Source organism: Anopheles coustani, chromosome 3 (genome assembly GCF_943734705.1).
Source record: "Anopheles coustani chromosome 3, idAnoCousDA_361_x.2, whole genome shotgun sequence".
Lineage (NCBI taxonomy): Eukaryota > Metazoa > Arthropoda > Insecta > Diptera > Culicidae > Anopheles > Anopheles coustani.
In genome coordinates, this window is record NC_071288.1 from 93,280,437 (window position 1) to 93,293,538 (window position 13,102).

General features: G+C 44.5%; 2 protein-coding genes across 2 annotated transcripts; both read right to left on the reverse strand.

Annotated features, from left to right (window-relative positions):
- Positions 1-3,016: 3,016 nt before the first annotated feature.
- On the reverse strand, positions 3,017-7,876 carry LOC131271916 (neuroglobin-like). Its single transcript, XM_058273498.1, has 3 exons — positions 6,873-7,876; positions 4,487-4,718; positions 3,017-4,255 (listed from the first exon to the last, which is right to left on the reverse strand). Exons 1-3 carry the CDS (start codon positions 7,073-7,075, stop codon positions 4,049-4,051), a joined length of 642 nt encoding a protein of 213 aa, XP_058129481.1. The 5' UTR covers positions 7,076-7,876; the 3' UTR covers positions 3,017-4,048.
- Positions 7,877-11,553: 3,677 nt separating this feature from the next.
- LOC131271915 (probable elongation factor 1-beta) lies at positions 11,554-12,501 on the reverse strand. Its single transcript, XM_058273496.1, has 2 exons — positions 12,328-12,501; positions 11,554-12,237 (listed from the first exon to the last, which is right to left on the reverse strand). Exons 1-2 carry the CDS (start codon positions 12,405-12,407, stop codon positions 11,655-11,657), a joined length of 663 nt encoding a protein of 220 aa, XP_058129479.1. The 5' UTR covers positions 12,408-12,501; the 3' UTR covers positions 11,554-11,654.
- Between the last annotated feature and the right edge of the window lie 601 nt (positions 12,502-13,102).

Genomic DNA, 13,102 nt, shown 5'->3' on the forward strand with positions numbered 1-13,102 from the left:
TTCTTCCACATGTTGAGTCATCATTATTAACACCAAAAAACCCACATCGAATACGTAGTTTTAAAGCACATTTACGAAATATTTTTATTACTATACTCTTGTACAATACAATATCATTTCTTTTAATCGGTATAATATTTCATGTCAAGTGATGGATTTTACGACAGATTGCTCGCTTGATTTGGTTTGATCCAGATACAGATTATGTGTTTGGTTTTCATTTTCCTCGCTCGTTCACGGAAACCATGGAATACTGAATGGTCTAAGGGTTGCCCTTTGCGGTTCCGCCCAACTCCGGTGTAACCCTCGTTATTTGTACGTGTAGCCCTTGTTCTGGATTCAAATTGTCGTGGAGTAGTGGGAAAAGATGACGAAAAAAAACCTGCTTCAAAATCATACATTCTCCATACTGCAGCTGACCTATATTGGAACCAGGACGATTCCTTGATCTCACATGCTCCATCCTAGAGCCAGAGAGCATGGAGTGTACCTTGTCCGTGCGGGCCCGTGTCCTTTTTCTGTCGTTTGTTACCTTCTAATTGACCTTATTATATGATGAACTGTATGTTTGTTGAAGCATTGTATGAAGATCTGAAAAAATACCCTACGTTAAAGGTTCACGTTATAGATTGTGCTTTCGGTTTGTTATATGCTTTGCAAACAGGATCAAAAACAATAGAAAATAGAAATTGAGGTTCTGTTTTGAAGATTCCCGCTTCCTTAATAGAGCAAGAAAGCGAGATTCAGCCTTGACTTTTGTTTCCATTTTGTCCTTTCATGTCCTTGCCCAATGTGTGTTGCTTCTTTCGCCCAAAGGATGTGACCGCGGAATGCGGCTGGTTTGCAATCCATGTGATTTGAGTTTCCTCTAGGAGCTTGTTCTTTTTTTTGTTTTCATTTTGTTTTGCACGAAACAGAAAAACATCTCGGTTAAGGGCATCTAGGCACCGGTACTAGTTTTGCCCTCAATGGAGTGAATATGTAGCGCATCTCCTTACTATAAGTACTCCCGATGAATGCTTTTTCCTAAAGGAAAACCTAACGAAACAATGGTGACGTCATTATTGCCAATTTGTGTTACTCATTTCAAAAGCTCGTCGCTGTAAAACTGGAAATTTGTATTCTTTTTCTGTTACAGAATGTTTAGGTCTTCCATTTTGTTGTCCGTTGTTTGCATTTATTGTACAATCATATCTTTTCATCCATATTGTGTTTACCACGTGTTTGAGTAGCACGCCGGCGTAACTTCCGGCGCGTGATGTTCTGGTTCTGGGTTGGTTTTTCGCCTTTCTCGCACAAATGCGATGCGGTAAACTTGTGTCAAGCGTCAGATCGGTTTGTATAAAAATGCTTGATCATTTCCTCCCGTTTTCTCGCTACAGATTTGAATACCGTTCTACAAGTGTTTTTTTTTCTCTCTATGTATATTTGTTTCCTTTTTTGATTCGTTACTTTATACGACTACGCCGGTTTGGAACAGTAAATTTCATCTACGTTTGCGTCGGCACTGCTGCTGCCCGTTAGCTGCCGACCGATCCTAACAGGATCCTTGTTGTTTTTACGGGTAACGAATGACCCTACCATTTGATGGAACCTGATTTTTATTCTTCATCATTTTCTTGTTTTCCTCGCTCTAAACGACCGACGGTCACATGGATATTTCCTATTCCATATTTCTTACTTACTGGGTTTGGTTTGATCGATTTAACTACTTATATGGTTCGCCTAGCCATTGGTTGATGATTGATGGAAATGCTACTAACGCTCTGATTGCAGATATCCGCTGGTTTTTCTCCTTTGTTTTTTATTTGTTACTAGCCATTTTCTATCACTGCATTCACACCGAATGGCAGGTATACCGCCCTAAGTTTTAGGCTAACGCTATTTACTCGCCGCTACTATGACTATGGAGGAATGCTACGCGAATACAAAAGGTCAGACTAGACTCACTCAAAAAACGATGCCTGGTTTTGTGCGGGTTTTAGTTGTCCTTCTTTCTCTCTCTCTCTCTGGTTTTTCTCGTTTAAATTATTTGCGCTAAATGCAAGGTACAACTTTGACTAGTAACCAACGGAGAAATCTTAAATTTTACGAATTTGTTTCATCCCTTCCCTTCAAAATGCATCCAATTTGCCATTTACTCTTCGACTATTGAATCGATTTGAAACCGGCATCACCTACGCTTTGTCGGATAAGCCAACGTAATCAAACTATAATATCACCGAGCAAACGATACATTTGCAACACCACTTATCGCACTTATTTCGATTACTGTACGAAGCATTTTTTGGCATGCTGCTGAAGGAGGATCTCCCGCGATCGATCGTTCAACCGTCAGCCGTGCGAAAACGATCGTAAAGCTACAACATAAGGTACATTTTTTTAGCGTTTGCAATGATTGAGCAAAACTAATAAAATGGAAAATATAAAACATACCTAGAACCTACAAAACATCACCAAAGCCACTGGCCACAAGAGCCCAACCAATCCCAGATTTACGCTGGATAACTTCCGCAGGCACACACGATGGGGACGATGGCTCATACACACACATACACACTAACACACACACACACACGCACACATACACGCATACCCATACACACAGTCACACATACAAATACACGCTCTAACGTACCTTAGTAATCTTATCGCTGGTTGCTCAGGGCACCTACAAAGCGTTTTACGATCAACCGATAATGTCAACGACGACGATGCACTCTAATTTTACGACGATATCCGGAGATCTTTACCGTTTTACAGTTTTACCTTCCGGTTGGCAACGCGGTTACTACCCGCCCCCGGGGGCGCAGGATTCGTGTTTCCAATGATGCATTGCCTTTCATGTTCTGCTATAATTTGCTCCTGATTTTCCGGCCCTTCTATTATTCCTCCACCGTCCTACGCAATATCCGATGCTGTGCCTTTTACATCTTTCTTGATTTATCTTGCATCGCCCCCTTGTATTTTTTAAATAATCTTTTCCATCAATCTTTCGATTGCTCGCTTTTGCCCCTTTTTTCACCGCTTCTATCATCTTTTTTATTAACCAATATATTTGTGTGTGGTGTCGGTGTAAGTGTGTTCGTGTTTTTATTTTTTTATAATTTTAATATGTGAATTCTTAAGTTTGTTCTATTCTTTGTGATGATTTTCTTCTGCTCTGCTTGATGATTTCGTGCAGAGCAACGGTGATAGCATTCGCAATCGGTATCATTTGTCCGAACTACTTTTCGCTTCTAGTTTTATTATCAGTACTAGTATTATCGTTATTCATACTCATATTATTTTATGTAATTTTTTCTTTTCTTTTCTTTTCTTTTTGTTTTCATTTTAAGGCTGATGATCAACGGTCAATGCTGCGGAATGCCCACGACGATTCCACAATTGTCCTGCCATGTGCTCGAGCGCGCATGCTGACGTTCGAAGCTGTTTTTTTTTTCAGGACACTTCAATCCAACAGTCACTCGTTCGGCCCACGGTTTGGGGAGCTGGTCCCCCTCAAAAATAAATAGACATAAAATAAATCACACCGCCGATTGGAAAACACTTGCTTTTCCTCTCACTATTAAATGATATTTTGTACCGACAAATAGGGCCGACAATCCAAACAACCGGCCCCCTGCCAGTACCGTGCCTTCTCCCTCTCACGAGACAACAAGGGAGCTCTCTACACGACACGATTACTTCTACAAATGCTCTGTCTAACGGCGAACGACGGGGACGACGATTTCGATAATGTACCTTCAGGCCATATACCCCCTGGGGGAGGGCGCTAGGACTTTTTCCGAAATGGTTTTCTACTCCAAAAGCGACAGGTTCCTCTTGTCCTACGGTGTGGCGTGTCGCAAGCTTTCCCATCGATGCTGCCAACCATCCCAACGGATCAATTGTAAACTTTGTGCGAAAGTTGATAGGAAAAACAAAAAAAAAACGCCCGAATAGGATCACCACTTTGGGGGGGGTGGAGTGTTTTGGAAAATGTCCTTCTACTTTTTCGCGTTTTTTTACTTGCAAAACCGGCGCCCGCTCGATGCGTTTAGGGCGCTCAGGACGCCCGCTTCGAGTCGTCCACCTTCGCCGTACTGCTGGACGTGGTCGTGCTGTCGACGTTGTTGTTGGCACTTGCTTCGTAGCCCGCCACCAGCGTTTCGATGATGAACTTGATAGTGAGCTTGTAGATACCCTCGACGTTTTGCGTGTAGCGATCGCCGAGCGTGGTCGAGACGGCCGACAGGAACGGTTCCTCGATGCGCTGCGAATTGTGTGCCAGGGGGTAAAGAAAACAAGAAAGACAAACCAAATGAGTTCGAGCCGAACAGCTTGTAACAAAAACAAAAACTCCGTTGCGCCGGAAATGAGCGAAGTGGGACTACGAGATTCAATTAACCCATCGATTGGGACGCCCCGTAACTCCCTCGCGCCTCAAGGGGCAATTAAATACCGCGTGGCGTTCGCGCCCGCCCGCCCTCTCTAATGCAATTACCCAAAAATACTCCTGCTTGAAGCCGGGAATGCGCCGATGGGAGGCGCCGACCTGATGGATGAACTCGAAGAACGTGTCCAGGTCGTCCAGCCCGCGGATGCCCTCGTCCAGCGTGTTCATCACCTTGTTCGCGTGCTCCTGTAGCTCCTCGGAGGTGGCCTGCTCCTCCTTGGTCTTCAGCTCCTTGAACTTGGCGAACATGTTCAACAGGTCCGCGTGCTCCTCGAACAACCTGCACGAGGGTGACGGGTGGGGAAAATGAAGCTGGTTAGTGGAACTGACACTGGGAAAGTTTAGTGAGTGCGAAGGTGCCAAAAGGGATGCGTGAATATTGCATGAGGTTTCACGTGCTCGTTCGGCCGTGCTGAATGTTAATCGAAGTTGGAGGTCGTATACTTGTAGTGCACCATGGAGCCCCTCCCAGCATATGCCGCTGGAATCCAATTTCACGATACGACCCAATAATGTTGTTAAGTTTAGCATCTGCTTCAGTGCAGCAAAGTTCTACTTTTGGGTAGGGTCTACTTATCACTAGTTTATAGGCTTTACTTTTCTATACATTTAGTCTGGTTTCTTTCTTTCGAACTTTCAAAGAATAGACTTTCTACTCTGGGAAATACTTCACTTACGACATTAGGACAAGTGAGATTCCTTTAAAGGTTTGAGAAAAAACAACAATGACAAAAATCTAATAGTTTGAACTGCTCTGGACTTCAATTACCAACTTCTTAAAATCATAGTTTAAGTTGAAAGTCGACTATTTGTTTGTATACTTTACATCTCTTTTATTAGCTACGGTATAAACAAATACCAGAAATAGAATTGTATAGCAAAGAAAAGTGTATGCTTCAATTAAATTATATGGAGATAAGAAAAAAGAACATTTTTCTCCAGTTTGCAGGATGTAACAATGGAGCTTATCAAATTATAAGACTTATATTTAAAAAACAACCTTTAAAAATATGTTCAACCCTTCGGTTCCATCTATTATTTGAAGCATTAAGGGATCAAGGATAAAATGTTATATATTTTGTTAAAAGCTGTAACCCTCCGACAACAACTAATAATCTCAGATAAATTCATGTGAGGCATTTACCGGTATCCTTTAACATTTTATCGATGGAGGCTTGAAAATAATCGGCGAAAAGCCCATTTGTAAAGCGTGTGACTTTCAGCGCCATGCAGTAAAATGCCCCGGGAGGGGGAGAGGAAAAGTACAAGCTCGACAGTACTTGAGCACCAGTTGAGTCCCGGTCATACGTCATCGTGTTACGGACACGGCCGCACATAAGCCCTCCGGGACGCGATCGGATAAGGTTCGCAACGTTGCAGATGTAAAAATAGACCATCCGACCGGCCTGGAAAATGCGCTCCCCGAAGGACCTACCAACACACGCTCAACCAAACACACGGTAAACGAACCCCCTCGGAAAGGTCGTAAAACAAAACGCGCTTCGTTTTACTTGTTTCTTTTTTTTCTTGTTGTTTTTTTTTTCTTTAGGACTTTGTCGACGTCCTGGCGGTTTGGGGACAAACCGGCCGCCGACAGTAGTCGAATTATAGTAAATCAATTTTGTTTATGGCACTGGGCGCCGGAGTCGATAGCCGAACCCGAAATGGTATGACGTTGGATCGCACCCTACAAACGATGGTGACCTTCCTCCGCTCCGGGGTGCTGAGGTGGGGGTAGAAGGGTCGATAAAACGTTCCTCCGCACGGACGGAGGTTCGGTCCGGTTTCCCTATCGGTTTATTGATTACATGCTAATTTTTCACCGGTCCAACAAACCCTACCACTCCCGGAGCCCGGGCACGGTTGGATCCGTTTGATTTATTGGTACCCAAGTTTTGTGGACATGTTCCGCTCCATCAAACGAGGGTGCCGCAATATGGCCGTATTTGCTATGCCCTAGCCCGGGTTCCCTGCAAGACCGCATACGCCCAACGTCATCGAGGCGGAAACATAAAACCGATGGAATAAAACAAACTCCACCTAAGCTGGGCGGCAGTTCGGGGTCTAACACGGGAGAAAAGATGTCCGGAACAAATAGACCGGCGCCTTCGGACGATGGGGGAGTTGGCAAGCCGGGTTTGTGAAGCCACGAGTGGTTAGGTCGTCCTGTCCATTTGCTCTGTTCTGTTTCTCCTCGGCAAATGCAGAGAATGCTTGGAGCCATAGGATGACGACAAAACATGGCCACGACCGTTGAGGACTCCCGTGGTGTATGCATCAGCGCTCAGACCAGAAGGCCTTGTTGTGGTGCTTATTAATGAGAGTTGGGGATGGTTGCCTGGGTTGATCCTAGCATAGCCCCGGACAGGGACTGGAGCTAACTCTAGCGAACTCCAGGTCGCTGCATGTATGTGCAGCGCTTGATTGAACTCACTTGATGAACATGGTGATTCCGGTCGTCTCCATCGCTCGGCTGATGCCCTTCCAGGAGGCCACCATCGTGTACTTCTGTTTGGCGGTGAGGGGCAACCGGCTGTCCACCGGCGGGGGCCCGCACGCGTCCAGGCTCGGCACGTTGTTGCTCTTCGAATTGCTTCCATTGCTACTGCTCGCTAGCTTTGTAAGTTCACAACCCATGTTTTCTTTTTTGTGTTTGTTTATTTACTTTTTTGTGTTTTGTGTTGTTTTGTGCAACGGTTTTTGATTATTTTTCCTAAAAATTGTCTTCTTCTGTAACACTTTGGTATGTTATTTGTTTCGGTCTTTAGTATAGTTCACTTTCGCAACCAAGTGAAGTGGAATGTAATAGTTCGGGGGTTTATCACTTATTTACTCATATATTTTTGTTCTTTACAAAACTGCCTTTTATAATTCTTTTCTTTTCTTTCACACTAGGCAATGTTTCCGAGTGTGATTGATAGCCTCTACACAAGGATGCTGCTGCTCGTACTTTACCTCCTGGACATTTTTGTTGGAACCATTTTACACCTCACTTCCACGAACAAACACAATCAACACGAAAATTCCCCAATCGGCTGGCGCTCCCGACGGGAGCTACAAATTAAGTTGCTCAGCGATAGCACCGACTGAAGAAGGTGGGAAAAATAGATCCAAGAGTTTCACCCGGCGCACAGTTTTGTCACAAAATAATCCAGCAATTTCCACTTGCTTGCTTCAGCTCTCCTTTTTCGATCCTTTTTTCCGTTTCACTCTCTTCTCCAGAATCCTCTTCCGCAATTGTATCGATTGTGCTTTTGCTTGTTGTGTTAGATTTTCTTGTTGTTTTTGCTTTTGTTTAGTTTCGCTTAAAGGACCTTCGTCATGGTTGCGACCCGGTCACCACCTGCTTCGATGTAATAATGGTGTTCTATTTAAAGCTTCCGTTTCTCCGACTCTTTTGTCACGTCCTTTTGCCACTTCCGTACGTTCTTGCTTCCTTCTTTTTCACACTTTTGCACTTCAATCACTGCTCAGCGCCGCGCGTTGATCCTTGTGTCGGTTGCAGACACAAGCACACATTCTCTCCCTCTATCCCCGCCTCCCTCACAATGTAGCTGCACTGTTCACACGACATCCGTTGCTCAACATGAGGAAAGCGGCATTTGTAGCGCAATACTAGGTATTTACACCATAATCAGGACCGTGGTTATGCTGCTGTAATAAAAAAATAAATAAAATAAAATAAAATAAAAGGTTCCAATCCTTGTTCCAAGCATTGTCTCGCTCCATCGTCCCCCCTCAACACTATCCTACAAGATCTTTCTGCGTAGGAGGCACACCATGATTCATCTAAAGATGTTAGGTGGATGAATCGTGCTTATCCTTAAGGAATTATTTTATTTCCCTCTGACCTCAATAATATTTTTCTCGAATTTTGATTCAGGGAAAGATTTTTTTTAACTATTGGGAAACTCTAATTTTATTTGATTCTTTTTTACCTTACTCCGCTTTAGCTAGATCCAACTTTTTTGCAAAGATCAACGATCAATTTCATCATTGCGTTTTTTCACAATGTGGTAGTTCGAGCCACAAGAAAGCGACAAAATAAGGTGAAATGTTCAACATATGTAGATGAAAATTGATTGGTAAAGAGGGCGTCATGGGAACGATGGAAGTAAATGCATTAAACTATATGACTATTAAACTGTGTGTCTGTGTTGTCTCAAATTCGTAACTTAGTAAAAATAATAATTAAATTCTTTTTACGCTTCCTAACCCACTGTGCGACTTCATTGAATGTTTGAAGTAACGGTTTCTAGACCGTTACTCTTTTTTTCTTCTCGATGACCATCGGGAATTTGGCTTCGTTGGAATTCCCCGAGCACTAAAGCCCAAGGACTCTCGATAACATCAATTTGCTCGTCCCAGCACGTACCGGTTGGCCGTCGGGATCGGGGAAGGATTAGAATGAGACTAGACAGGAAATAAGGAAACATAAACCCCACTAATTCTTCACCAGATCGGAAAACCCATGCAACGCGCGATAGGGGTGAACGTGGAGACCCTAAGGTAAACGCGTGGACCGGTGTGGACAGACATCCTTTGGGAGATCCGCGCTCCACTTCACGTCACTTCGCTGGGGCACTACACGTGTATGCACATATACAAACAAGAATATACACATACACAAGTGCGCGCGCGAGCTCTCCCCGGCCACTTGAGGTGGCCCCCGCGGTGTGTTGGGAAATCTTTCCCCGAGCCACAAGTCGAGTTTTGATGTAATACACTTAGCTAGCTTTATCTGATTGCCTGTCCACCTGGCCACGAATACACACACACACACACATGCCGTGTCACTCATACCAGCACGAGTATGGTTTAATTTTTTCTTTGCCTTTTCCCCCCGTTTTTTTCTAGGACACCAAGCCAGGACCGGGGAGCAACGGCGGCCTCCGCGTGGTCGAGCAAGAGAAGGCTCGGTTCTGGAGGACCTTATCATCCCCCTTTGACTGTTTTATTATTTTTCCACAGCAGATACCGTGTTCCTTCTGCCTCGTACGGTATAGCACCGGACGAAGAAGTACCATTGAACCAGGTACCTGTATCCTGCAGGGTATGGTAACGTTGATATTTTTTTTACTTTTTGCTCTTTACCCTACTTTAAGTAGCACTACACACAGTTTCAATTCCATTATCAGCGAGGTACTAGTACGAGGGCTTTCCTATATCGCACGTGAACTAAACTCGAGATGGTAGGAAAAGTGATGATGCTGCACGGCGAGAACGGAAATTTTCGCATACAAATATACTGGGTCACTGCTGTTCACGTAAGTAACACCATTCGACTGAGAGCTAAGATCGCTCGTCTGCAAATATTTCCAGCCAAGGATTATAGCACACAATAAAATCAGGACATGAACGCACAAACACACAAGCACACCTGAGGGTCAGTAAGTATGGGGGGGAAAAAAACATCACAAATATGAAACTGCTCCACTTAGCTCGGCAACCTGGTCTGGCAGGACATTCTACGCAAGACTTGGAGTTAACGTGCGAACGAAGAGAATCTCTGGTGCTGCTGGTTCCTTTCGCTTTCACACGTTTTCGATAGGTGGATGGGGACGGAAAGGAAAACCCCCCGCCAGCAGGGTGCGGATGGTTGGCAAAAGTTTGCGGAATTTATTTATTTGAACGCTTCTCTACCCAGCTTCTCCGCTCCCGGTCCGGAACACACAAACCCGACCACCGTGCACGAAAGGCACCAAATCAATTCACTTGTGCACAAGCCCGGACCGCTGATGATGGCGCACCGTCAGTTTGGCCTGCGATGTTCCGTGTTTGTGCTGCTTCTGGGTGCCTCCAGGGCAATGCTACGACTAACGGTGGCCCTCAGCATAGCAGGTTACATGCAAAACACGCAAAAGAGGAAAAAAAGGGAAAAACCCTACCCAAACCCGAAGTGTGTGCGCTCTCGCCGGAAAAAAGGCTATATCTATGTAGATACACACTCGCGCAAACCGCGGCACCCGCCAGAAGGGAGCGTGTTTGTGTCGGTACACGGCACGAGCACAGGTTTTGTTATTCAACGCTTTTTTTCGGAGGAAAAATCCTAGGCGAAGGCGAATACTGCGAATGGCGCATGTTCATGATTTTTCCGACCGTGCACACGACTATCTCACCGTTCCGGTGTACCCGCGAGCTGGCCGTCTTTTGCACTCCGCCAGCGACACTTGTGTGCCCGTCTCGCTTGCGTCCGCACATCGGCCGAGAATTTTCCGATCGAGGTAGTTTTCCCGTCCGGCTCGGGGACGCTACTAACACAGATCAGCCCACGGGCACGCAGCGGTCTCACTTTTCCTCGCACCATACGTTCGCTTTCGCTCCTTCACGCTCGCCAAAGGTAAAGATTCATTCACACATGCCGGAACACAGTTTTCCTGCTGCTTAGGTAGGCAGCGTTGGTCAAACTGAAAGTATCGATTTTTGAAACTTTCCACCTTCGGTTTGCATCGTCGCCTGTACTGTGTGGCGTAAATGTTTGCAACGTACGATTTTATTCAATACGTTCGACAAACATTTTAAAGCGCTGGTTGCCTAGTCTGTTTACTATTCTCACACCAAATAAGCGTAGCAAAGCGCGATGTTTGCAAAGTAGGCTCAACTATGACAATGAAATCATGAGATCAATGAAAATTTCTTACTACACCGTACGATAGAAAAAAAGGATCAAGAAAGAGGGATAAACGGAAAGTCTACTAGAAAGAGACAGCATCGAAACGAGAAAGCACAAGGATCTTTCAATATTTACTATAGAGAATCCCACCACGTGTGCAAAACTTAAGTCAGCGTTTGTGATTAAATTTGAACATTTTAAGTGTTATCAAACAAATTGCAATTTTTACTGAATTGCACGGGTTAACTCAATTTAGAATTCAAGCATTTTTATGTATATTTTCAACTATATATATAATCCCGTTTCTATTTACTTCCAAAAGGATCCTCTATAATGCAAATATTGTATTTTCAATTACAGCATGCAATCAGTGTATTTGAATATGAGTTTCTTTCCTTATTGTCCTTTTTAACCTGGAAATGTAAGACAAGTTCCAATATGACTGTTCAAACTAGTTTGTTTCTTTACAACAGTGATTTTGGAGACTACGCAAACCAGATGCTAAATTATTACAAAAAGTTTCATTTATTAACGTTTACACTTTCAACGGACTGGCTGGCTTGTACGTATTCGCTCTCCCCAATGTATTTATCTGCGTCCTGCTTAGATTTTGTTGAATGCAGCAATGTCGACCGATTGGACGTAATCTTCGAACTCCTGGATCGTTTCCGTCAGCAGATCCACCGAAACCTTGTCATCCTCGATCACGCACATAATCTGCAGCTTGTGAATACCGTAACCCACTGGGACCAGCTTGGCGGCACCCCACAGAAGCCCGTCCATCTCGATGCTGCGGACATTCTTTTCCATTTCCTTCATGTCCGTCTCGTCATCCCACGGTTTGACGTCCAACAAAATGGAGCTCTTTGCAATGAGGGCAGGTTTCTTGGATTTCTTGGCGTTGTACGCGGCCACACGCTCCTCCTTCAGCCTCTCCGCCTCTGCACTCTCCTCCTCATCCTCCGATCCGAACAGATCCACATCGTCATCGTCGTCGGCCGGGGCTGCTGCGGTGGTGGGTTTGCCACCGGCAACCTGCGGCAGAGCCTGTCCGCCCCATTCCGAGCGCTCCTTGGTGCTGAAGGAGGCAATGTGATTGTACCAGCGTAGAGCGTGCACGTTGGCAGCCGCAGGAGCCTTGCCCAGCGCATCGAACACCGACAAATCAGCCTTCGATGGAGTGTATCTGTGGGACGAGGATTAAAAAACCGGATTGCGTGTCACTCTCGGCAGGAGGAAACTAACCTCAATCTTTACAAACACTAACTGCACTTACCCTTCGACGTAGCTATGGTCGGCAAGGAATTTGTCCAATTCCTTCAATCCGTTGGCGGTCTTCACATCACCGAATGCCATTGTAGGAGTATTACTTTAGTTTTTCTCGGTAAATGGAGCGTACAAGCACGAGCACGACGTGGTCTCGTTGGATTTTCGATTCGAAAAGAGTTTAGAATAGCAAGAATCTGTCAAACCGATGAGGTGGACACTTTTTGGCAACACTGCAAATACTAGAGTGGGGCAAAGAGTTATTTAAACGAAGCAGATCAATATTTTGAGGTAATTTTGAAGTAAAAATGATGCAGAGTTAGACTTGATCTACATTTTTTGGTGTATCCGTTACAAGCAATATGATTTGGGCAGATCAGAGCAGATTAACGTAAATTTACCATCTAATCCCAGCTGGAATCATAAGTCGGATTTTGAAGATGGCGTTTTGTTTACTTGTCCAAATAATCTTTTAAACCTACCTTTATAAGCCTCTGTACAATCCACCTTTACACTCAGTGTAGTGATGGGAACTGAAGCTACGGGAAGAATCAAACGATTAACCTTCGCTCCGTGAATGGAGCACGTCCTGCATATGCTTTAGGTTCCTAGAAAAGATAAGGTATCCTATTTTTATTCCACTTCAAACACTCGTCCGAATTAGATTCGCTTACAGATAAAATTTCTTCTAGAAATGCACTATGAATCCCCATTCATATCACATAAAGAGCTATTGACTCATAATTTGGGATCGGTGAGAAAAACTTCCTCTAGGGGGTCGGATA

Bases quoted from the DNA above. Each gene is read 5' to 3' on its own strand.
- LOC131271916 (XM_058273498.1), bottom strand. From the start codon at position 7,075: ATGGGTTGTGAACTTACAAAGCTAGCGAGCAGTAGCAATGGAAGCAAT. The intron at 4,719-6,872 runs GTGAGTTCAATC...ACCCTCGTGCAG, and splicing joins GGAATCACCATGTTCATCAA to GTTGTTCGAGGAGCACGCGG. The intron at 4,256-4,486 runs GTAATTGCATTA...CACAATTCGCAG, and splicing joins TCAAGCAGGAGTATTTTTGG to CGCATCGAGGAACCGTTCCT.
- LOC131271915 (XM_058273496.1), bottom strand. From the start codon at position 12,407: ATGGCATTCGGTGATGTGAAGACCGCCAACGGATTGAAGGAATTGGAC. The intron at 12,238-12,327 runs GTAAGTGCAGTT...CTCGTCCCACAG, and splicing joins GACCATAGCTACGTCGAAGG to ATACACTCCATCGAAGGCTG.